General features: G+C 41.2%; 1 protein-coding gene and 1 long non-coding RNA gene across 2 annotated transcripts; both read right to left on the bottom strand.

Moving 5' to 3' along the window:
• Positions 1–6,850: 6,850 nt before the first annotated feature.
• LOC141776596 (uncharacterized) lies at positions 6,851–10,368 on the bottom strand. Its single transcript, XM_074650306.1, has 7 exons — positions 10,267–10,368; positions 9,652–9,937; positions 9,327–9,497; positions 9,063–9,148; positions 8,850–8,954; positions 7,615–7,859; positions 6,851–7,122 (listed from the first exon to the last, which is right to left on the bottom strand). Exons 1-6 carry the CDS (start codon positions 10,366–10,368, stop codon positions 7,776–7,778), a joined length of 834 nt encoding a protein of 277 aa, XP_074506407.1. The 3' UTR covers positions 6,851–7,122; positions 7,615–7,775.
• A 30-nt stretch (positions 10,369–10,398) lies between these two features.
• On the bottom strand, positions 10,399–11,444 carry LOC141777809 (uncharacterized). Its single transcript, XR_012595978.1, has 3 exons — positions 11,038–11,444; positions 10,797–10,934; positions 10,399–10,600 (listed from the first exon to the last, which is right to left on the bottom strand). It is a non-coding gene; the product is annotated as an uncharacterized LOC141777809 (long non-coding RNA).
• Between the last annotated feature and the right edge of the window lie 12,310 nt (positions 11,445–23,754).

Genomic DNA, 23,754 nt, shown 5'->3' with positions numbered 1-23,754 from the left:
GGCACATATTTCAGAATAAAAGACACAGAAAAAACACTTGAGGGCTTTTATTTTAAAACGAAAGCAGGAAGTGTTGATTTAAAAATAAGTCTTTAGTTTTTTTCATGTCCGTAACATATTCTACAGATAGACATCGAAACTGTTGTAATGTTGCTGGTATGATATCAATATACAGTCAATAGATAGCTTTCACTGAACCGCACGTGGCAAGCGTCAACAATAGGCGAGACCTCTATTCTCTAGAAGAGACACAGCTGAGTGGCTGCTCTAACCTGTTAACATGGACGCCGAAATTTAAAACAACAGGTAACACAGCCGCCATGCGCTCCTGTCGTTCCCTGTGTCCTGGGCCTAAGGATGCATTTCAATTACATTTTACACCTTATTTACATTTTACACCACTAACGTTCTTCAGTCTGTCCAGGAAACTGTGAATCTTGCAATTGCAAACATAAATTCAAGTAATTACCTTATAAGTAACAGATTCACTCAGTTTTGTTATCACCACAAAACTCCAGTGCAGCTGGAAAGGCAGTTCTGTATTAACAGTTCAGTGTTAAATCTGTTTTTTTCAGTGTCAGCCCTGCAGAGATGGTGCCTGCAGCCTTTGGGGTGGCTCATCTGATTCCAAATGATTTCTCAAGATATTTTCCAACTAAATGCTCCCTCTCAGTCCTCCCTGAGAGAGAGCAACATTTTCCGATCCCAAACTCGTCACATACTGATGCTTTATATCGGCCGGGCCACACAGGGAACGTCAGCAGCGCATGGTGGCTGCGAAACCTGTTCTTTTTCATTTCGGTATCCATGTTGACAGGTTAGAGCAGCCACACAGAGATTTGAGGTTTTACCTATCTTACCGCGAGTGGTTCACAGCAACAACAGACAGTGAAAATGATCTTTTGACAGTATATTGACATCATAAAAGCAACATACCTACAGTTTAGATCTCTATATCTGTGTAATATGTCACATAATAAAAATATGTCATCAAAATAAAAGCCCTCAATCCTTTTGTTCTGTGGACAGAATTCCTTTATTTGTCAACACAAGGCTACTATTCTGAAATATTTACAGGACCTTTTTATGGAAAATGCATTGACTTGCTCGGCTCTATGAATGAATAAAGTACGGGGTTTTAATTGTGGAATATTTCTATTATTTACAAAGGAGCACAAGCTTTTTAAAGGGAATTTTTCTAAGAATCAGAAATTGCTTGTTAACAGCGACACCTGTGGCTGTTAAGTCAACGAAAGTCCGCGCCCTGTTTGCTCGTGCTGGCTCTACATAGACATGAACGAGCATCGTTCAAAACAGTGAGGCAACACACGTCAGCTAAAACCACAATATCATTCTATATTTCAGCTGCTTGGCAGTAATGTTAGCTGACCAGACGAAGGTCTCTCCATGAATCAATGCTGATACTAGTGTTGGCGTTCACTGTACATTCACTAGATATTCTCAGAACTACTAACTCTTCTGCAGTGTGTAGTGTGCGCGCATGCACATGAGAGTGGCGCGAGAGAACGAGCACAGTGTGTGAGTGAAGGCAAGCAGGCAGGCAGAGGAGCAGAGTACAGCAGAGACTCCGGCCCTGGAGACCAATGCTACGGTCTCCCCCGCGTCCCCCGACCGTGGCCAACACTGTTTTGCAAGACAGGCTTCACTAGATATAACTTTGTTTGTTTTGGTGCCTCTGTGTAGTTTGTGTTGGAGTCTTGTCTGAACAGCGTAGCCACACGCGAGCACGCATAGGACACCGACCCGCAATGATTTATACGTGGAAGAAGTTACAAACAGTACCTTTAACTTGTTTTCTATCTAAAATAAATGACATATATAATGAAATGAAATGGCCATTATGAGCTGGCGGTAGCAGCTCAGCACTAGAAATGCTGCAGTGTGGACACCACACGGGTGAGAGGCACAGCACTTCAGCGAGGCAGCCGTCAAGTAGCCTACTGCTCACGCCCCCTGTCTGTCCGACCCCTTGGCCTCACTTTTCGTGCTCAACGTTGTGAATTTAACAAAAACACTTGCATAGCATGAGGCAACCAATCCACTTAGTTATGTTTAGGAAAAAGCAAAATGGTCGGGCTTAAAATTACTATGTTTGTACAGTGAAATGTGACTTGACATGAACATGGGACACGAACGATCAGCTGATTGTAACGTGAAAGTGAAATGGGTTTACATCGTAGTTCATTGAAAGCCACTGCGTTTCATACCGCCGCTAAATCGTGCCTTGTGCGGTATCACTAATGGGCGTGACAGAGCGTCAGTAATTCACGCCCTGGGAATAAGAACGAGCTGAAGTAAGGTACCTTCTCATATCCCCTTTATCTCCATCCCAACACACTGCTATCACCTCACATGCTAATGACAAGCCTGGTGTGTGTGCATATGTGTGTAAGTTGACAGTGATGGATGGGACCTGGCCACCGCCTCCACCCTCAGTTGCTGAGTGAGCCCTATGCCTTATTCATGAGATTTGGGGGCAGGAAAAAAAAAAACGATTCCAAAAGGTTTAAGAATATATTAAGGGAACTCTCTCGATGTCAACTGACTTGTCAGGTGGTGTTAAGCAAAAAGAGTCTTGAGGTTTCTACTTGGAAGTCTGTGACAGATGGAAAAAGGAGCAGTACCCCCCATCCAAACATCACCAGCCCTGATTCCACACACCTAAAACCTCTTAGGGTAGAGGATGAGATGTATAGACAAGCCACTAACAGACAAACTGTTTTCAAGGTAAAGGGACTGGAGCACATGATTGATTTTCACAAACAGAAAATATGTGCAAAGTTGGAACTCAAAAAAATTGGCATTAAAAGAACCCCAAAAGATTATCAAAATAATTACTGACTAATAATATTATGTAGAATATTATATATAATATTATAATTATTGATGCATCAGTGAGTAAGGATAACTGTAATGATGCAGATGGTAAACATGGGGCTAATTTTAACTACCAGTACTTTATATACTAGGGAGGCGCTGATCTGATACTCGGTGTCGGTATCGTTCGGATACTGGCCAAAATCACTGGATCGGATATCGGAGGAAAAAAATTAGTATAATCGGATCCGACCCATTTCCGTCACATACGCTCTTCTATGTCGGATAAAACGGTGAAATATTCAAAATATATCGTACACTTAAAAGGATATAATTTTTTTTAGGTGAGCCTTTCTTTTAGGTGGCTAAAATATGTTTCTCTGCTGACCCCGTCCCCGTACCATTATAAATGTCTTTTATATTTATTTAAACAGAAAAAGGTTAAGGACCGAGTGCCCATTTGTAAATAATAGTAATAATCCACAATTAAAACGTATTAATTAATGGAGCTCTGCAAGTCACTGCATTTCATTCAACACTGTCCTGCAAATATTTCAGAATAAAAGCCTCATGTTAACAAATGAAGGAATTCTGTCCACAAAAAAAACAACTCTTGAAGGCTTTTATTTTGAAATGAAAGCAGGAAGTGTCGATTTAAAAATAAATCTTTACTTTTTTTCATGTCCGTGACATATTCTACAGATACATTCACATTGAAACTGTAGTAATGTTGCTGGTATGATGTCAACATACTGTCAAAAGATCACTTTCACTCTCTGTTGTTGCTGTGAGCCACGCGGCGCGTGGTAAAAATAGGCGAGACCTCGAATCTCTAGACGCAGCTGACACACCAGCAGTGGGGCTGCTCTAACCTGTTAACATGGACATCGAAATAAAAAAACAAAAGGTTCCGCAGCTGCCACACACTGATTACGTTCCCAGTGTGGACGGGGTGCAAGTAATCCACCTACTATGGATAAGTACCTCATACAACCCCACTTCAAAACACCCAAACTATCGCTTTAACCTTGTTAGGTCCAAGGACATTTAAGGACATTTTCTACATCTTTTAAGGTTACTTTTTATTTGTTGTTGGTTTATGATCACGTTGCTTGCATTTTTTAATCTTTTTAGTGCATTGTATTTTAATTCCTATATTGTAATAAATTATTCTCGTAGTAAACCCTTATTGTGTCTGACTCCTTGGTTGCCTCCACCTCCACCCAATCAAAACTCCCCTTCCCCTCCTTTACAAAAACATAGGACATAGGATTTGTCACAGGAATGTCGAATGTCGGCCGGTAAATAGAAACAGGCCGCTGTTTATTTCCTAGAACATTGTTTGAATTAACAATGCCATTCCCCAGCCATAACCATGTGGTTATACTGCAATTATGATGATGAAGGTTCCCTTACCATAATGAAGTAGTCATTTTAATCCCAATCATGATTTTTTTTTCTAAATGTAACTAAGTCCTTTATTTAAATCAAACCATGCTCTTTCCTGAAATTAACAAAGTCATGTTTTTAATTTAATTAATTTAATTACATTTTTAAAATTAAACCTTTACCATAGCATTGACACATCACAAAACTAATTCACTTGATAAAAAACAATGTGCCGTTCTGGAGGGCAGTTAGAAACAACTTATTTTGTCATTTAATTTGGAGTATGTTTATATATTTAATGTTGGGTCATTTTTTAAATAGTAACTTAGTTATTCAGCTTTTATCACAGTAAGCCTGGGGGTGGAGAAGTGACATAATCAAGGTCAGGTTCACTGTTACCTTGCTTTTTAGTGGGGCTATGGTTCTACTATAAAGAATATACTAAGTTATATTCCATATGGTATAGAGAAAAATGATCCTGTGCAATATCATTGTAACATCTGTTTTCTACAGTGAGCTGAAGCTTTTTCCTACTCAAAGACTCACAGCAGATAATGTGTCAGCAGTCTACCAGCTGATACCTCCAACAGAACTCCTGAAGGGCTCTGAAGAAGTTTATCTGGCACAGAGAAATGTACACTCTGTATTGATCTTGATGTCTGCTTATTGACATCAAGAGAGCAACTGTGACTGCCAAAAACTGCCAGGTTTGTTAAAGTAAATTTGGTCCTGCTGATTCCTGACTGTGGCACCAGTGTGCCTGTATGGCGTGCTTTAAATGAAAGATACTTGAAAACCTGCTTGCCAGCCCAGCTTTCCTTTCACTGATTAACTACCTTTATGTATTTTTGCCTGTTACTTAATGATGATAATGTTACTTATTTTGACACTGTTGGTCACTTAGGTGATGGTTTTTGTAGCCCCGCGGCAACGCAGTCGGGGGTATATAGCGTTCCACGTAGCCTTCCGTCCCTCCGTTGACGTGTCACACTTTCGTTTGCGGAGCAGAGCTCTGAAACTATTTAACTTAGGAACTTCAAATTTGGCATAATGGTTGACAGTGTGGTTTAGTTGTGCCTTTTGGGGGTTGGAGGTCCAGGGTGCCCACATTTTTTGAAATTTTGGCCAAAAACTGTGATTTTTTTCCACTTCAATTTCGTTTCCGGAGTAGAACTCGTTCCATTAAGTCAAAAAGGGCAAAACCTTTGGCCCTACTTTAGTAGGGGGTCAAGCAGTGAGCGGGGTGTGTGAGCCATGCTCAGTTTTGCCCTGTTTTGGTGGCACTGCTTGGTTTCACTTAAAGGAAATATTTTACCCAATATTCTTGCTAAGCGGTGCCTTTTCCTTTGACTGACGTGCATGTCACAGTCATTTTAAATCTTGTTTTTATATGAAGCTGCATTCCAAAGTGTTGCCTGACAAATTAATTTAACACATCCTAAGACGCAGGCATCAGGGGGAGGGTGAGACCACAGCAGTGACACATTCACATTTATGCTGACACCAGCAACATGTTTTATTTATTTTATTTATCCCTGCTGCGAGGCGGATATGGAGGGGAACCAAAGAGATGGGTGGCCTTGACAACGGAGATCGGCAGGGCAGGAAAGATCAGGCGGGTGGCCTGGAGCCTAGCCGCTCTGGGGGGCAGCCAGGAGGCGGAGTTGCTCTGGAGGGCGAGCAGAAGGTGGAAGGTCGGGAAAGGCGGCCGGCGAAAGAATATTCAATTCAATTCTATTAAATTAATTTTTATTTAGTGCTTAATCATAACAGAAGTTATCTCAAGGCTGCAGGTCGAGGCAGGTACCAGACAAGATACCAGAGCAGGAGGCCAATGACAGGATCAGGGCAGGAGGCAGGCCGGGGTGCAGGCTGGAGGCTAGCAGGCCCGGAATCAGGTTTGTTGCGTGCTGGCAGGGATGCAGAGGAGGCTGGATTAATGGTGAGATTGTCTGCCAATCCGGGTAGCCACCAGTCAAAGTTTGGAAGACACTAGGAGGCGTTTTGGCAGTAGATTAGAAGGCACTGAATGGCAAAAGTCACTTCATTTATTTGCTTCTATGATAACGCTTAAAGTTACTGCTGGCCCAAGGCTGGCTCAGGCTGCCTTCATGTCCCATTCATGCATGTTACTAACTTGATTTCTTCCCCGGAGTCTTTGTGCTTTCTCGTCTCACCATGGGTCGGGGTTACACCTGGATCGTGGTTGCGTCTGCTACCGCGTCTGCTGCCTGCTTGACACCCACTACTATCATCATTATTATAAGCCTTTCTTATATTATCAGTAGTAATTATATTTCTATCTCTCACTCAAAACCCAACCAGTCAAGGCAGATGGCCGCCTACCCAGAGCTGGGTTCTGCCCGAGGTTTCTACCCTATAAAGGGGAGTTTTTTCTTGCCACTGTCACTCATGGGGGAGAAATCCCCCATCTCTTGGTGGTTCTCTAAATTATAGAGCACGGTCTAGACCTGCTCTATCTGAAAAGCGTCTTGAGATAACTTCTGTTATGATTTGACACTATATTTGACAGCCGTCTGGCTGCTGCTGCACCGAAGGATGACCACCTGCTTTTTTTGTTCACGACTGCCAGTGTCAATACCATGCAGTAAAATAATTCAGCTCACTTGGGTAACACTTTTATTACATTCAAAAATATAGATGACAATCCCAAACATTCATAACACACCACAAAAAAAGTTTAAAAAAAAGGTAAATTAAAAAATAAGTACACCATCTTTCAGTGGGGCTAGGCCTATAGAACATGTCTGACCCCTGGTCAGTATTTTTGAGTGGTGGCCATAGTAGGGGTGTAGGTGGGGTCGACTCAGGTGAGGTGTCGCAGGGGTCACGTCTTCTCCTATGGTCGGCTGCTCACTTAGGTAGTCCTTGGCCCTGCGAATGAACAAAGAATAGCATGTTAGAATTTTGAAATCAGTTGTTTAGTTTTGACTATAACGTCACACATATAGGCCATATATATATAGGCTATAATATTTTTTAAAAGGCTGCTGTAATGCATATATAATAACTTATTTAGCATGCAACTCTATGCTGGTCTTTTGTTGGTTGAGAAGTTTCTTACTCTGCCTCTCATGCTATAGTACCATATTATTTCAATGACAATATGTCAATGCGTCTCTTTTTGTGTGTCAATGCGTGATGTCTTTACATTATCATAAATGATACCTTTCATATAACATCTCTGTAGTCGTCAAAAAGCTGCTTGTAATTAACAAAATCTATATGCAACCTTTATCAACTAAAATCAGAATCAGTGTAATGAGAAACTATTTTGTGAAGGCTGCAAGGGTTAGTGTGAAAACATGCAATTTGGGTTTCTGAAGAAGGGATGTTGAATGAGGCCCACTGAAAGAACTTCTATACCTTGTCGTCGACTGACTTGTGTGTGCAGTAGCTCCTCTGTGGTTGGAGGTGGAATACCACATAGCACACCATACTGCCGCGGGTCATCAGGCCTCTGGCATCTCACGCGCGGCATGCCTCTGTCTGCTGTGGTGCGGCTACGGAGGATGGCCCTCTAGAGGTCAGGAATGTAGCCATAGTCCTTGTCGACCTTCATTGTGTACAGGCTCCACTTCCGCGACTTCTTGTTGTACAGCTTCCGGTATCTGACATATTGAAATTAGCATATGACCGAAACAGGAAAAGATGGTTATTGAAAAATGAATTTGTGATACATTTGCAAAACTGCTGCCTGTGCAAGGGCAACATTCATTATAATTATTCATGTATAAATTTGACCTTATATTATAAAACTAATATACTTCCGTTTTAGTGGATATACTGTTGTCAATTTTAAGAACTTACTCAATGGAGCCATCAGCTTTTCTCTGCACTGGTCGGTGGACATGATGATTATAATCCAAACCAGCAAGTAGGGTGCGAGCTGAATAGACGGGCGGGGTGAAACTGAATCTCTTGCTGGCATACATCAGTATGTGGTTGTGAAAGGACTCAAGTTCTGCTGTAGACCTAAACAGTAAAAAACAAGTGTTAGATCTTTTATGTTGTCATTAGTCATTAGTTGATACATATAGTCACAATCAGTGGTGGACAGTAAAAAAATAAAAAGGACTTTGATCAAGTCACTGCATGATTTACAATCATCTGTATTTTAGAGATTTTTCAAAAAGGGACCCACTCTCTGCATGATCTTTTACCAAGATTTACTCACTTTTTTCTTCCCTATGTGGGTTTATAGGGAGTAAGCCAGGAGCTTCCTTTGTTTGAGTTAAATACTTGTGAACATAAACATTACATGTAAAACCCATGCCCACATACCTAAATCCCAGGTACTTCACTACTTCACCCAGCCAGCGTGCATTTAGCACTATCTCAGCGAGTGCTCTGTGTGCCACAGATCCCTTCTCTATCCATTCCTTGTCCCTGTTGTCCGACAAGGGTCCATGGTGACAGGCGCCAAGAGCCCACTCGTGTTCTCCTGTGACGTGATGGAGTAGGCCAACCCACATGTCCTAAGAGAACAATAACGCATCAGCAATGATCCGACACATTACGCTGAAATGATGTCTGCAGCTGTGAAATATTTCTGGCTCCACAAGTGTAGCAATATAAATAACAGTTCATATAGTACTTACAAAGAAGTCGTCATAGGTTGCCGACATTTTGGCACAAAACCAAAAGTGGTTGCACACATCCTTGCTCCAAATGAGTAAAATGGAGCACCCCTTCTGCTGGCTCGCCTGACCACAGAATGAAATGCAAAAACAAATCAAAGAAAATTATTGGTGTAAGCAAGTTTTGTGACGAAGTGGCAATGAGTTCAAATGAAATACATTCCATAATATTACCTGGTGGATCTTCTTTCCAAGGTTTTTCGATCCGTGCCACATGTCAAGGGTATGGCGAACTCCCCATGACTTATATATGCCCTTGGCTGTATGAACAGTGAACAAAAGACATTTGTAAGTACAGACATCTGCACGACTCCTGCACAAGTCAACACACATATTAAAAATGAATAACAAACTAAAAACCTATATACGTACTAAAGAGTGCAGCTATCTGGCTATGAGCATCAGTACATATTTCGCTCAAATTTCCTATTTACTGACGAAGTGTGTCAAAAGTCCGGATGAAGGCTTCCTTCTCCATGATGACACTGTTCCGCGCCGTTTCACGTTTGTCCACTGTCACCATGGAGATGATGTCTTTAGAGTCATTCTCCATCACACTATATGTGCAGTACTGTGCACAGAATCCAGGGCTGTCCATCCGACCATCTCCTTTTAAAACAAAACATAAATAATAATTTCAGAAATTGGAACACACTTTTTTTATGATTCACTCTAGTGGATATGATACTGACCACTTCCGGTTGTACAACAACCGGTATTTGTCAGTATCATATCCACAAATCTATGTCAAAATAGAACTTACCCAGGGCCACGACACTGGCTTTGGGCTTTAGCTGGGAAATAACTAATCCTCGCTTTTCTTCCCAGAACTGTTTTATGGTGTCCACACAGTAGGTGTCCTGTATTTTGAAAAATGTGGACCTTCCCACCATCCCCATGTTCATAAATTTGAACAGTAATGCCACTTTCGCATAGTTGTTTCCAGAGAGGAGGATATTGACAGCCAACATGAAGTCCCCTATCAGCATCCCATACTTGAGAGCGGACTGTGAACTCGAACGCCACACAATATGACCAAAGGGAAACGTCTAGAAAAAAAAGAAGAGTGACAGAAAACAAAATGGGTTTTATTGTGCATATCAAAGCTTAGTGCGGTGCTGCATATATTTTGCACTATACAACACATAATATGGGCAAAAAGTACCACACACTCCAAAGTCATGAAGTACATATATTTTCCAAAAATGGCTGTTCCTGGCTGGTGTCAGCTCAATGTACAAGATTCTTCACAGCCTTGCCCAATTCCCACCAAGGCAGTTTGTAACAGTTTGTGATGCAGCAATTACGATTTGTTGCTTACATTGTTAAAACATTTTAAAAGACAACATAATATCAATACTGTAAAATAAATACTCACCCACTCAATGATGGCAGCTGTGGCCCTGGATTTGACCGTCACCTGAAAGGGTCCATGGGCCTGGCACGCTGCATTGGTAACAGGGTCCTTGGCGGTAGACATGGGGATGGGCAGCAGAAGGTACTCAGCCAGTAGCTTCAAGTTTAGATGATAGGCAATAGAAGCTGGCTGGCCAATGACCTCATCTTCTCTCTGGGGCTGGAGCTTTTCTGGCATCTCAGGTGCATCTGTGAGAGTGGGACCGACGTCTGAAGAGTCATGCACAGTGTCCTCCATACTTATGGCTGGAAGTGCATCCAAGCGAATGCTCGTAGAGGGGAGGGCACCACCAGTTCTGTTGGGAAAATATTATGAATCACAAAAAAAGCACTGTGAAATGGATACATAATTTCAGACATGTAGGACACCTGTTATGTAATTACATTCCTTGCACTCACTGAATGTGAACATAAGCTATAGGCCCCTCCCGTGACACAAAAAAAAAAAAGAAAATGGATGGATAGATAATTACACACACCACAGTGACTTACCGGACACACAAAGGGAAGATGTAATCAGCATCACTGTCGTCATCACTGTCGACTTCCCTGGTCTCCTCCTCCTCCTCCAAAGATGAGACAGACTCTGTCTCTTCAGCGTGGCACAAGGTGTCATCTGCCCAGTCAATGCTATAGACAGGATCAAATTATTTAGTAATATTATCTTGCACCAATATACAAAGGGGCACATGCTCAAAATATAAAGAGGAAATTCAAAAACAGATAAACTTACATGGAATTCTGAATGTCGTTGAACTCCTCTACATTGATGCGGTCAGCATTCAAATCAAGTGATGTCATACTAAGCACAATGAAATAATAAGAGAATAAGATCACATTACTGCTCATCACAAACTCTGAGACCAGAATATAACCACCAAGAATGCAGGATATAACTCATATGCTACCATAATTAGTAACCTGTATGAGTAACGCTACTCATACAGGTTACTGTATGAGTAACGTTACTGTATGAGTAACGTTACTGTATGAGTAACGCTACTCATACAGGTTACTGTATCGAGTACTACTGACTGTGATGTGTCGTTATATAGCGACAATTCTATGGGAATTACCGTCCGTTATTTCTCTTAGTAAACTTATGGGTCTATAAAGCCCTTTGAGATGACAGACTGTGATTCAAGGATCTAGCTACAGTAGCTACATAAACATAAACATGGACTTGAATTAGCCGCAGCAAGCCTCGGGCTACGGTTAGCAGAAGGCTAACGTACATTCAACCTGGCTACTCATCGCCTGCTTTCACGGTAAAGCTACCTACAAACAAATCAGTACAAAACATTGAGATATTACAGGAAAACGAAGTTAGTAGCTTACCTGTCCAGGAGAAGAACTGTGAGCTCGGAGTCCAACGTGAGGCCGATGCTGTCCCGGAGATCTCTCCACCGCTGAAACGCTTCGCCGATATTGACACGCGTTTTATTCCGCTTATTGTCGGACTCTCTTTTGGACTGTCTTTTTGAAAGTCTGTCTTTCTTTTTTTGGGTTGTTTTGAGGTGTAGGCAGTTGCTGCCAATGCTGGAATAGCAAGCTTTTCAGTAGGTTGTTCCGCCATTGACCGAGGCTTTCACTATCTGCAGAGACCAGACGTGAACGCGCATCTCCTTTTGTGGAACAGCCAATAGGAACGCTCTCTCTCTGAAATGCCCTGTGATTGGTCAAAGTCTGCCGTCACGGGCAAGATTTTTTAAAGCCTGAAAACAGAGCCATGAGGAGGTGCAGAGGTGTAGTTTTCTCTCAGATCACTTGAATTACAATATGCTGAAAGGTTATTATGGAATTTTTGCAAAATTATGCCAAAATATTGTTGCCTACTGCCACTTTAACACGAGGCTTTTATTCAGAAATATGTGCAGGACAGTGATGTGGTACATGCAGTTACTTGGAGAGCTCCATGAATGAATATAGTACGGAGTTTTAATTGTCGATTATTACTGTTATTTACAAATTACCACACGTTTCTTAACCTTTCTGTCTAAAATAAATATAAATGACATTTATAATGAAATGGAATGGCCATTAAACGGCAAACTCTATGTAGAAAGAAAGAGCTGACAGCTGCAGCAGCAGAAACGCAGCTGGTGTGAACACCCGATGCGTGAATTACGCAGCCGCCACACAGCCGCCACTCGCTCCTGACGTTCCCTGTGTGTCCCGGGCGTCATCCTTATACACATACATACATAGATGCTACGACATTTTACACTACATATTGATGTGATTGTGTACAATCATCTCTTTGAGTATATTATATGATATGTATATCATGTGTGAGGGGTCTAAGTCTGATTTAGTTCTTGTGGCCACTGTGTGTTGGTGTATTGTTGGTTTGGTCTGTGTTTGTGTTTAAAAGCATAAAAAATGATTGTTGGAAAAGAAACAAAAAAAACATTTAGCCCGTGTTTACTACGAGCGAAAAGTGACGCAGAGGGATTTGACAAAGCGTCGGATTGGGATGAGTTGGTATGAGAACGTGTTGGAAGGGAGGGACAAAGAGGACCTCGGGATAAGCAGGACTCAGGTAGACGTTGTGACATGCTGCATCTGATTTTCAGATGCACCTGCTCGTCTTGCTCCGTTTTTCTCTCTTTTCCAGCCAGTAAATTTCTGCAGTCTGACTTCAAGACTGGAGTGTTGACAGAGCAGCGCAGCATGTAGCAAGGTGCCTCTGGCAATGTATAAAAGCTACCTTTCATCTGAAATGTCTCCTCTCTGTTTTTTTCGCTGGCATGTTGTACATCCAATGACACAGCTAAGATCCTTTTTTGTGTATCAGTAGTACATTCTCTGGTGTTTGAACGATTATTTGCTAAGCTGTTGGAAAGTGGGAAAGGAAATCTTTTCATGCAGACAAACATGAAACTGTGGCTGCAGAAGGAAGTAGGGAGGAAGTGTCATTTTCATCCCTGTGTGTATTTTTTCAATGTGTGGGCTCACTACTTCCACACTTTGTTCCTTTCAGGTGTGATTCATATGCTGCAGTCTCCTTAAGTCAGATGAGAGAATCAATATCAAACATGATAGTTAATTAAAATTAAGCTAATAGTTATTTTACTGCTAACAAACAAGGAAATGGTAAATAATAATATTTACTAATTATTAGTAATGACATAATTTATGCTATTTTAACAGTTTATTGATGCACACATTATGACATTTTACATGCTATTTTAAATGTTTGGTAAAGATTACCAAATGATTTGTAAACCTTTAGGAAATTATTTGTAAAACATCTATAATCAAATAATGTATATATCATTTATATACAAATTTTGTCATTTTACAAACTAATGATAAAATAGCGGAAATCATAGCATTACTGATAATTAGTACATATTAATTAGCATTTCATTGTTCGTTAAAGGGACTGTTTGTAACTTCTTACAGGTATTAAACAATCCGGGTCAGTGTCCCATTCGCGCTCGCGTGTGGCTACGCTGTTCAGACTCAGACTCCACCACAAACTACACGGAAGCACCAAAACCGCAGAGTTCTATCTGGTGAAACCCATCTTGTAAACAGTGTTGGCCGCGGTCAGAGGACGCGGGGGAGACCGTAGCTTTGGTCTCCAGGACCAGAGTCTCTGCTGTACTCTGCTCCTCTGCCTGCCTCCACTCACCGCACTCGTTCTCGCTCAGCTCGCTCCACCTCACGTGCATGCGCGCACACTACACACTGCAGTTAGTTTAGCTCTGAGAATATCTAGTGAATGTACAGTGGATGTTTGTGCAGAAATAACTGCTGCAGCTCCTCCAGACCAACAGAGGTTTCCCGTGTCTTGTGAAGTGACAGGGCTCCGCAGCAAGTAACGTTATCGTCTGCGACCAAAACTCCGGTGTCTCCCCTGTTCCCTCCGGCCGCGGTCGCGAGGCTGAAGCAGGAAAAGCCAACACTAGGATCAGCAGTGATTCATTGAGAGACCTTCGTCTGGTCAGCTAACATTACTGCCAAGCAGGTGAAATATAGAGTGATATTGTGGTTTTAGCTGACGTGTGTCGCCTCACTGTTTTGAGCGATGCTCGTTCACGTCTATGTAGACCGAGCGCGAGCAACAGGACGCTGACTTTCGTTGACTTAACGGCCACAGGTGTCGCTGTTAACAACGATTTCTGATTCTTACAAACAGTCCCTCTAAGTGTATTATGGCTATTATAAAGTGTCAACGCTAACGGTTGCGTTAGCTAACACGAGTAGCTAGCTACTGCTCGATAGAAAAGGGAAACGTAAGTCTGAAAAATTTGTACTGTTGATTGGTAAAGAGGAGGAGCAACCTCTCCTGCCTCTATGGACCGGCCTCCTCTGAGATGGCATCTGTAGCTGAGACTTACTCAGCTTCAAATCAAAACAGCGAGGAGAGCTAGAGGCATGAAGAAGAGGAAAATGGAAAACATCAATGTGTCGCTGACTTCACTGATGATGAGAGGCAGAAATTCATCCTGCGTCTATGAGGCTTTAAAGTGTAGCTCTGAGCATCAGGGAGGATTTCTGAGCTTCAGGCAGCCCCATATCCTGTTTATGATTTCATGAACATGTAACTCATTACACATCGCAACACATTGTGATCCGCGCCCTTGTCCCCAATACCCTCCACATCCCTGAAAAGAAGGCAATTTGTTTTGGGCCTGAAGACAGAACAGGAAGGGGGGGTGTAGACATGGAGTCCAGGCTGACAATGCTTCTTACTGTGTAAACTCATATCAACAATACAGCTACAACATTTAAGACAAACAGACATCAGCATTCTATGCTGCAATCTTATTGAAACTATTTTTTACCAAGCAAATGTACCAACAGGGGGACTGGTTACCTGTTTTCAGTATAAATATCAATGTTTTTTCACAAATTTTCTAAAATCAAGCATTGATTTCGTAATTCTATTACAGCAAACTGCCCTATTTTTGTTTCTAGATATTGACACATTTGGAGAAGATTATTGGAGTTTATTGTGCCAGAATTCCATAACTACTAGAATGGCAGTAAGTGGTCATTTTGTCCGCTATATTCCAAACTCTATAATCTTTGGAAAAATACCAAATTGAGAGATTAATACATTTGTATTAGAATATATTTTAAAAAGCAAAATAACACAGAAATATACTTTTGAACAAGTTGAATTACACATTTATCAATATTGATATAATCACATACTGTATAATAAATTGTAATTATTGCATATATTTACACCTGTATTTTTAGAGAAATTCAGAACAATAATATCGCAACAATAAAATAAAATAATGATGATAAAATATATAATATAATATCTAAAACAAATTAATTATAAAAACATTTTATTTTAACATATATTATATTGTAGCACATTCATAACACAGAAAATAATCTAAAAATGAGTTGATCTAAAACAAAAGAAAGAGCCAAGAACGAATTTTAGGCCATAGAACAATAAACCGATTATTTAACACAAATTTTATATTAACTAATTACATCAATAGCATGCTTAGCTATTTAAGCTTCACAGTAAAAGCAAGTCACCTCTCTTCTCCTCACACAATTTCCACACATGGTTTTTGGCATTTGCAGCAGGTGTCGTGGGTTTTATTCTGTCTGCAGCTTCTCCGAACCTGGCACTGCCTCCGTTTCGGTGTCTGCTGCGGTGCTTGCTGCGGTGCTTGCTTCTGCTGCTGACCAGGACCTTGTGCCAACTGCCATGCTGTCCTTTTTCCCTCCATGAACTCCGCTCTCAGCTCCTCTGCCAGCTCCTCCAGGGCACTTTGCTGCCGGTGCACTCCTTCAAGAGGATGTGGGCATTGATCCCAGCCGGGTCGAGGATGTTATAGTAGACAGACACCGGCCATCTACCTGTGCCGCCTTTCACAGAGTGTGCCCCGCTTGCTCTTTTGCAGAGGGGGGCAACTTGCATTTAGTTTTCCCGAGGGTCTTTTTGGCCTGTAAGGCGGCGGCCAGTTTGAGAGGGGTGAAGAAATTGTCGGTTGTAATATTTCTTCCCTTTTCCAGGAATGGCTCTGCTAGTTTCAGCACCACATTTTCTCCCACATGCTGACCTCTACTCCGCGTCTCCTCCTTTCCCAGATACGGAGCCCCGTTCAGCATTTATTTTGACTGGACATCTGCAAGCTAGCCAAAACTGGATGCCGAATTTATCAGGCTTATTCCCCATGTCCTGAGTGAACCTGCATCGGGTCTTGGTGGGGAACAGCTGTTCATCTACAGTGATGTTGGCACCGGGATTATAGCAGGATATACTGTTCTGAACAAACTGGTTCCAAGTTGCCGACACCAGGGCAAACCTGTCATCCTGTAGACACACACGTCGGGTCTCTTTTTATCGAATCGCAGGAATCTCATTATCTCCCTAAAGCGATTTCTGGGCATAGTTTCTATCAAAAACGGGAAACCCCATTTTTCCGACCACAGGCTGTCCAGATCCATGTTTTTTGCCCCTTGTGCTACACTCTAAAAAAAGATCCACTGGCTCAACTTAAAAAAATGAAGGTAACAAATTGCATGGATCTTTTTAAGTATTTCCAACTATGGCATTATTGAGTAAATCCTATGAGTCTTTTGTAGTCTGACTAACCCAATTGATTAAGTTCAACCAACTTGATATTAATCCAAACATTGTGTTGATATTAAGTTGGTTGAACTTAATTAAGCCTTTAGAGGTCAAAGCAAATCAAGTTGGTTGAACTTAATCAATTGGGTTAGTCAGACTACAAAAGACTCATAGGATTTACTCAATAATGCCATAGTTGGAAATACTTGAAAAGATCCATGCAATTTGTTACCTTCATTTTTTTGAGTATTAGTAAATCATTTCACTTAAGTCAAAATAAATAACATATTTCAGTTTCAGTTTTTATGATCAAACAGTTTATTTTAGACATTTTAAACACTTTGTCCACTAGCTTCTTTTAACCATGAACATTTATTATACCATGGTGTGTGCACAAAACCATGTCCAATGTTCCTCATTCCCAATGAGATCAGGACAGTAACCAAAACTTTCACCAGGAAACAATTTGTCAAAAGATATCATGAAATGTCCAGCAGCTCTTCACTCACAACTTTGTACTTCAAAAAGAGAAATAATACAAACATCAGAACTGAATTTAAACAACATACACTCAATTACCAGTTTATTGGATACACCTGGCTTAAACTAATGCAGTTTAACACAGCAGTCCTCCAATAAATCCTCCTGATTCTAATGTTGTGTCCATGCCATTTATCTCAGTGAGGGTAGACTGATTATAAGAAACACCTCAGTATAACACAATATTAGTTCAACATCACAAACATCCTCCAAAATGATCATAAAGTGTAATCAGCACCACACTAAAACTGCATTACTTTTAGCTAGGTAGACCCAATAAACTGGCAACTTAGCGTCAACAAATATCCAGCGTGAATATCCAGTGTCCACATAATGTCTTTCAAACAAACTGCCACTGTAGACAATGACGATTATGTAATCACTGCACAGGAAATAAGTACAAACACATTTCCTCATTCATCCCAGTACAAAATCAACTATGAAAACACTTTTTGGAGGTCCTAACATGTCTTTATTACACGGCTGTGTTGAATACTCGATTCTGAATACGCGTTCTGTGCTCTGTAATTTGTTTATAGCAGACCGTTGCTATGTATAGCAGACCGTTTGTGTGAAAATATTGATTTCTTCAGTAAGTAGCCGTGTAATAAGCAGGATAATGTACAGCTAGCGGGTCATTGTTGTGAAAGAATCCCCTTCAGGATTCTTTCACAGCAATGACCGGCTTTACATTATCCCTTATATAATAAACATTCTTACAAATTACAGAGGCAGTTTGAGCCTTGAACGTGATATGCTGATGTAGGCAAGCTGTATGTTAACAAAATTTACATACATAACTTACAATTTCCTGCTGAATTTGAGGACAGCGGTCTGCTTTTTGACATTTTTAAGACAGCAGTTTATTTTTTAGCGACATTACCTTCGGGCTGGCTTTCTGTCCATCTAGTTCGAGAAGTATCTTTTGAAATACCTCAAAAGTTTTCATCAGTTGTTTTGGGTAGCTGAGGTTGAGCGCGTATATCAGCCCCATCAACAAGGCACAGGCTCTTGCCACATCCAGGTTTTCCAGGACTTCTGTTCCCTCGATCACTATCCTTGCACTGGCTGGATCCGTCATTATGGCACCCCTGGTGACGACAACCTTCATCACTTCATCAGTATCCTGCACTTCACCATCCTGGAATAAGTAGATCAGAATAAACAATCATTCATCAAACATTCAACAAGTCATCACATTTAAAAACAGTATTATAAACTGTATATAAAGATACATATACTGTCTATGGTGTTGTAAATTACGTTTTCAGGTTTGGGATTTTTTTCTTTTAATTTTCAGATACATTTTCAACATACATGAATATAACCATAATAAAAAAAAATAAAAAAATATTGGGGACCCACTCAAAACACAAATTTTATTGGGGACCCACTCAAAACCAGCATCACCGCAATGTGTTTGAGTATAACACAAAGTACAGTGTGTCAAAGCTTAAGCATCTGATTTACCTACCAAGTGTTCTTTGAAGAGATCCTCCTCCTTTTCTCGGAGACACACCACCAGGCAACGGATAGCGACCTCTCTCCTCTTTTCCACCGAATCATCCTGTGAAGGAGAAAAAAAAAGTGTGTGTGTGTATTTAGTAGTGCCATTGATGGATTCAGGTCCAAATCTTGACATTTTAGTGCAAAGTATTTGAATTCTATATATTGTGTTATAAATATGCATAGTTACTGCCCTATACTGGTTGAAACCCAGCTATTGCAATTGAATTTTGCTATTGGTTGCTCTAATACGTACCATATACGTCAGGTGAAGTATATGATGGCAGCTTTCGTCACCAACCAACATTCATACATACCTCTAGCAGCATGTTCCTTATCCACTGGATCTTCATTTTTGCAGCCCCCCCCCTGTTGATGAGGCCAAGGTCATTATTTTGGGGGAGTACTGGTCCAGTTTTGACATGAACGTTGTTTCCAGGTTAGCAGTGGTGATCCTTCTGAATTCTTCGTTTATCTGTTTAAAATAAAGCACAAATAAAAGGCACAATTTGTTGATGTAGACGCTTGCATACAAGTCATACTGCAAAAATACTCACCTGTGCTGCATTAAAAAGAGCAGGCCATCGATCTTTGAAGTCACTGACTGGTGGTGCTAGATTGACAACTTCCTGTCTGCGACTGGAGAATGTCTTTGCCATTTTTTCGCTGATGGTCTGACAGTTGTTCCTTTTCTTAACTTCATTAAGGAGCTCCACTCTTTCATGTTCCAAGCTTCCTTCTGTTTCTCCTTGTGGGTGAGGGGGTAAATAGTTTACCTCTGCCTTTCTTGGCTTTTTTATATTCTTTGCGGATGCCTTCTCATGTGCTCTTTTTTTTGAGAGAAAGTTCACATCAATCTCAGGGCACCCGAGCCCTCTAAGTTTAGATCTATAGTTGCCCATTTTATATTTAAGTCTTTGTTGCCATCTGTAGCATCCATTATATGATCCTGGTTCTTTAAAGGTCACCTATTATGCAAAATGCACTTTTCCATGTCTTTTAAACATCAATATCTGTCCCCAGTGTGTCTACAGGCCACCATAGTATCATAAAAGACCATCCTCTCTCTTTTTCTCCTCCTCCGTTTGTCCGGAAATGGGTGCAGAAAAAAAATTCGCTTTTTTCCTTGTATTCTGACGTCATTTGAGAAATGCAAGCCATGTAAGGGTTTCCTGGTCGAACCAGAGAGAACCTTCAGTAGCTGACCCCGCCCCACAGCGCGTCACTGTCTCTCCTCCTCAACCGAACTTGAGCAAAGTAGCTCCTACTGTTAGTCTGCAAGAACCAGCAGAACAGGCCTCATGTACTCCCATCATCTAAATATAACATGTTCATTCACAAAGGCTTTATGTAATTACACTGTTTAAACAGATGATATTTATATATTATATATATTTGATGTCATGCATGTAGCAGAGTACAGGGAGTAAATAGTGACTGTAAGCAACACAACACATTTCTGTTTCACAGTCAAACTTTATTTGAGTAGACAGATGACAATATTAATTATTCACAGCATTTGTAATCATCCCACCTGCAGTTATGTTAACATGGTACAGGAGAAAGTCTTCAGCTCTGGTAAACTATGGTAAGCTAAGCTCCGGTGGTCTGTAGTCATGGTAACACAGAGACAGCTACTACTGTAAATAATATACCATTACTCTGATCTTCCATACATTTATCTTTTAGCAGAAATAATGAACTGACTACTGTTTCACATCTTCTATTTTCCACCCTGATGGTCGCTGTGTTTACACACCGTGTCATAGCGGTAGCATGTAGCTAACCCGTTAGCATGTAGCTACATGCTAACGGGTTAGCTCTGTATCTCCCATCTGCCCACAGCTGTCTGCTCTCAGCTGTCTGCTCTCCTCTGGGATGATTCTGTCGGTCATTTCTCACAGATGGATCTGTAAAGACAGACGTAAAACAGAGTGTATGTTTACGATTTACAGAGTTGATGCATGAGGTAAACACTGAGTTAACTAACAGAGATATAAATAGTATTATTTACCTGAGAGAAACCGTCAGGAAAACCTGGAATCTGGACCGCAGATGTTCATCATGTGTCGCCGATTTCTGATCAGATTCCTCCGGTAACGTGCGCTGGGTGAAGTTTCTGGTTTATAAACTTTAAAGTGGTTTATAAGCTCTATTCTAGCTCCTCTCTCTCCACTCCTCTCTCTCCCTGCTCTCAGGCCGCGAGGGGGGCGGGGAGGGTGACGCTGTGTTGTTGAGGACGTTTGATTGACAGAAAACGCTGACCAATCAGAGCAGAGTGGGAGGAGACAGAGGCTACAGACACAGAAATCAGCACTTTTGGAAATGGGCTGAAACAGAGGTTATAGAGACATGCTGGAATGCATGATCTGATTGTTTTTTTGAAAAAAAAACTTCAGAGACATGGTTTGGAGGTGTCTGAGACCTATAATAACAAGTTTAAATGGAGTATAATATGTGACCTTTAAGGCAAGGATGCTTCTGAATCAGCGCCTCAGTAACATTAGCAAGCTGCGCACTGGTCGGGTAGGCAACATATTGAAAGATGCTTTCAGCCAATTTCTCAAGGATGTCTGGAAGGATCGTGGTAAAGTTGAGTTGAACTCCATCCTTCTTGAAAGCCTCATTTCCAGATGCAAGAACAAGCTCTGTGCCGTAGGCAAAGCGAGGTACTGGAAATTCAATAGGCCAACACTGAACGCTGTGTCACGTGTTCAGGTGATGAAAGAATCAGGGTATCCTGCGATCCAGATGAGCAACTGCTGTTAGAAGGATGGAGGGAGGTCTATGAAGCATGGACGGAGGAAGCTGCATGGACGGAGACGTCTGATGCACTTTCGAAGGAGCTGTCCACATCAGTAAACGTCAGATTTACTGTGGGAGGTTCAACAATGTGTACCACTTTGATTGTGTCCTTGTCCTTGATGTCATTTGTTGAGGTGAGAGAAAAATATTCCTCTCCAAAATCAGCATCCTGATAATGCAAAGTAAAGTTCCCATCAAGCCCAAATGTCTCTCTCACAATAGACTCAAGTTCAGCCACTATCCCAGGGATTCCATGAGGTAAATCCAGTTTCCGTATGTCATGGTCCTTGAGTACGATTCTAAGTTTGGCCTGATGACCCATTTGAGCATCTGTATAAGAGAGTACATCACCTCAGTTAGATTTACATCATTCCCACCCCCTAAACATTCAAAAGTAGAACAGAATAATAACACTGATAATTACCCAAAACCTAAACTCTTGAAAAAATTTAATCTTCAGTGCAGAGGAGGTGCTGCTCTCCCCTGCAGATACTTTGTGGGACTGCTCCTCCAGACGCAGCAGGATGTTCTCAGGCTTGGATGATTTTACACTGACCAAGTGTGAAGGTAGTCCAGGCCCTGCAGAATCTAGAGAAAACACAAAACAGTTATTTCCTTTCATACAGCCATTACTAAACTTTTCATGACCTGTGACTCTATCAGGGTAAACTGGTGGATCAAAGAGATGAGGATTACAGGGTTCAACACTAACTCAGTTGCTTCCTCTACTAGTCTCTCACACATTTTACCAAATCAGAATATCAATGTTTTTAAGAATAACGTCCTTTATGTTCAAATCAACATTTTGTAATAAATATAATTAGATTTTTTCAAAACCTAAAAATAACGTTTAAAAGTGTGATTCAATCCATATAAAAATTAAATAAGCTACTGTATATACATTTAATAGTTAAACATTTTGAGAAATAGGCCTATGCTTATTCTCTTTCTTTCTGAGGTTTTACATTTTCCTTTCACTCATTAAGACTATGAACAAAACGGGATCTCCTCTTTCAACACTCACATTTCAAACACTTCTGTACACTGTAGAACACTGAACACTTTCCCAAAGCAACGCAGACACAACGTCCCGTTCTCTCACACGCCAATCCGCTTGTTGTGTTAACCTTAGCACATGCTGCTAACTGGTGACAATCAATCTACATACCGTGCATTCTGCATGAGGCTGCGTGCATATACTGTAGCTTTAATATGCCGCCCGCCAAAGTGGCTAGTTAGACTTACTACTTACTGCCTTCTTTCTGATCCCACTCCTTGCTCAAATGCGCCACAGGTGCGCCAAGTTAATCATCCTGATGAAAACTCCTGTGGTGCGTGCACATTAGCGCGCGCCCGTGAACGGGCGCGTGCATGAACGCGCGGTACACTTGCGTGTCCTGGTACGAGGGTTTGATAATATAGTAACTCAATAGTAAGAGTGACTCTCTTGACCACTGCTGAATTGTGCTAATGTCAAGCCCTGCTTATATGGCGTTTCCACAACGTGGTGTCTGCTTCCCAGACACCATTACTGCATTTTTAGCTGCAGCTCAATTAACAAAAATTTATATTAAACTGAAGTATACCGAGTAAAACAAACAACCCACCCATGGAGCTGCTGACCAAACCTTTATCAACCCAGTGCCAACTTTAAATTAGAACAAAAGTAAACACATCCATTTACCTTTGCAGGGTTACAACTAACAATGTACAAGTTCACATGGTTTAAAATGTGAGAATAAAAGAAGACTTTGAAGACACTGTTAGATAATGCTAGCTAACATTAGCTAACGTTAGCTAGAAGGACTTCGTTCTTCCCTTTAGTGCAGCATGAAAACGACTACCTACAGTGTGTGCTGATGCAGTAAGCAGCTGTTGTGAATGAAACAAAGAAAAATGAATTACTTACCAAGTAACTTGGATGATATTCAGGTAAAACTCCTGTTGCTCTGATAGATGCGGTTTGGTAGCAAAAAACAAGCGCGAACATGTCTCCGAGAGTCGTCCGCCTAGTCCCGCCCTACTGTGCTCTGATTGGCTAGT

Source organism: Sebastes fasciatus, chromosome 1 (assembly GCF_043250625.1).
Source record: "Sebastes fasciatus isolate fSebFas1 chromosome 1, fSebFas1.pri, whole genome shotgun sequence".
Taxonomy (NCBI): Eukaryota; Metazoa; Chordata; class Actinopteri; order Perciformes; family Sebastidae; genus Sebastes; species Sebastes fasciatus.
This window is presented reverse-complemented; position numbering and strand designations above follow the sequence as displayed.

What these genes read in the sequence shown, in the direction of transcription:
- LOC141776596 (XM_074650306.1), bottom strand. Translation starts at nt 10,368, where the DNA reads ATGTCTACCGCCAAGGACCCTGTTACCAATGCAGCGTGCCAGGCCCAT. An exon ending in CAGCTGCCATCATTGAGTGG is followed by an intron (nt 9,938 to 10,266) that starts GTGAGTATTTAT and finishes TTTTTTTTCTAG; the next exon opens with ACGTTTCCCTTTGGTCATAT. An exon ending in CCGGACTTTTGACACACTTC is followed by an intron (nt 9,149 to 9,326) that starts GTCAGTAAATAG and finishes CTGTTCATACAG; the next exon opens with CCAAGGGCATATATAAGTCA.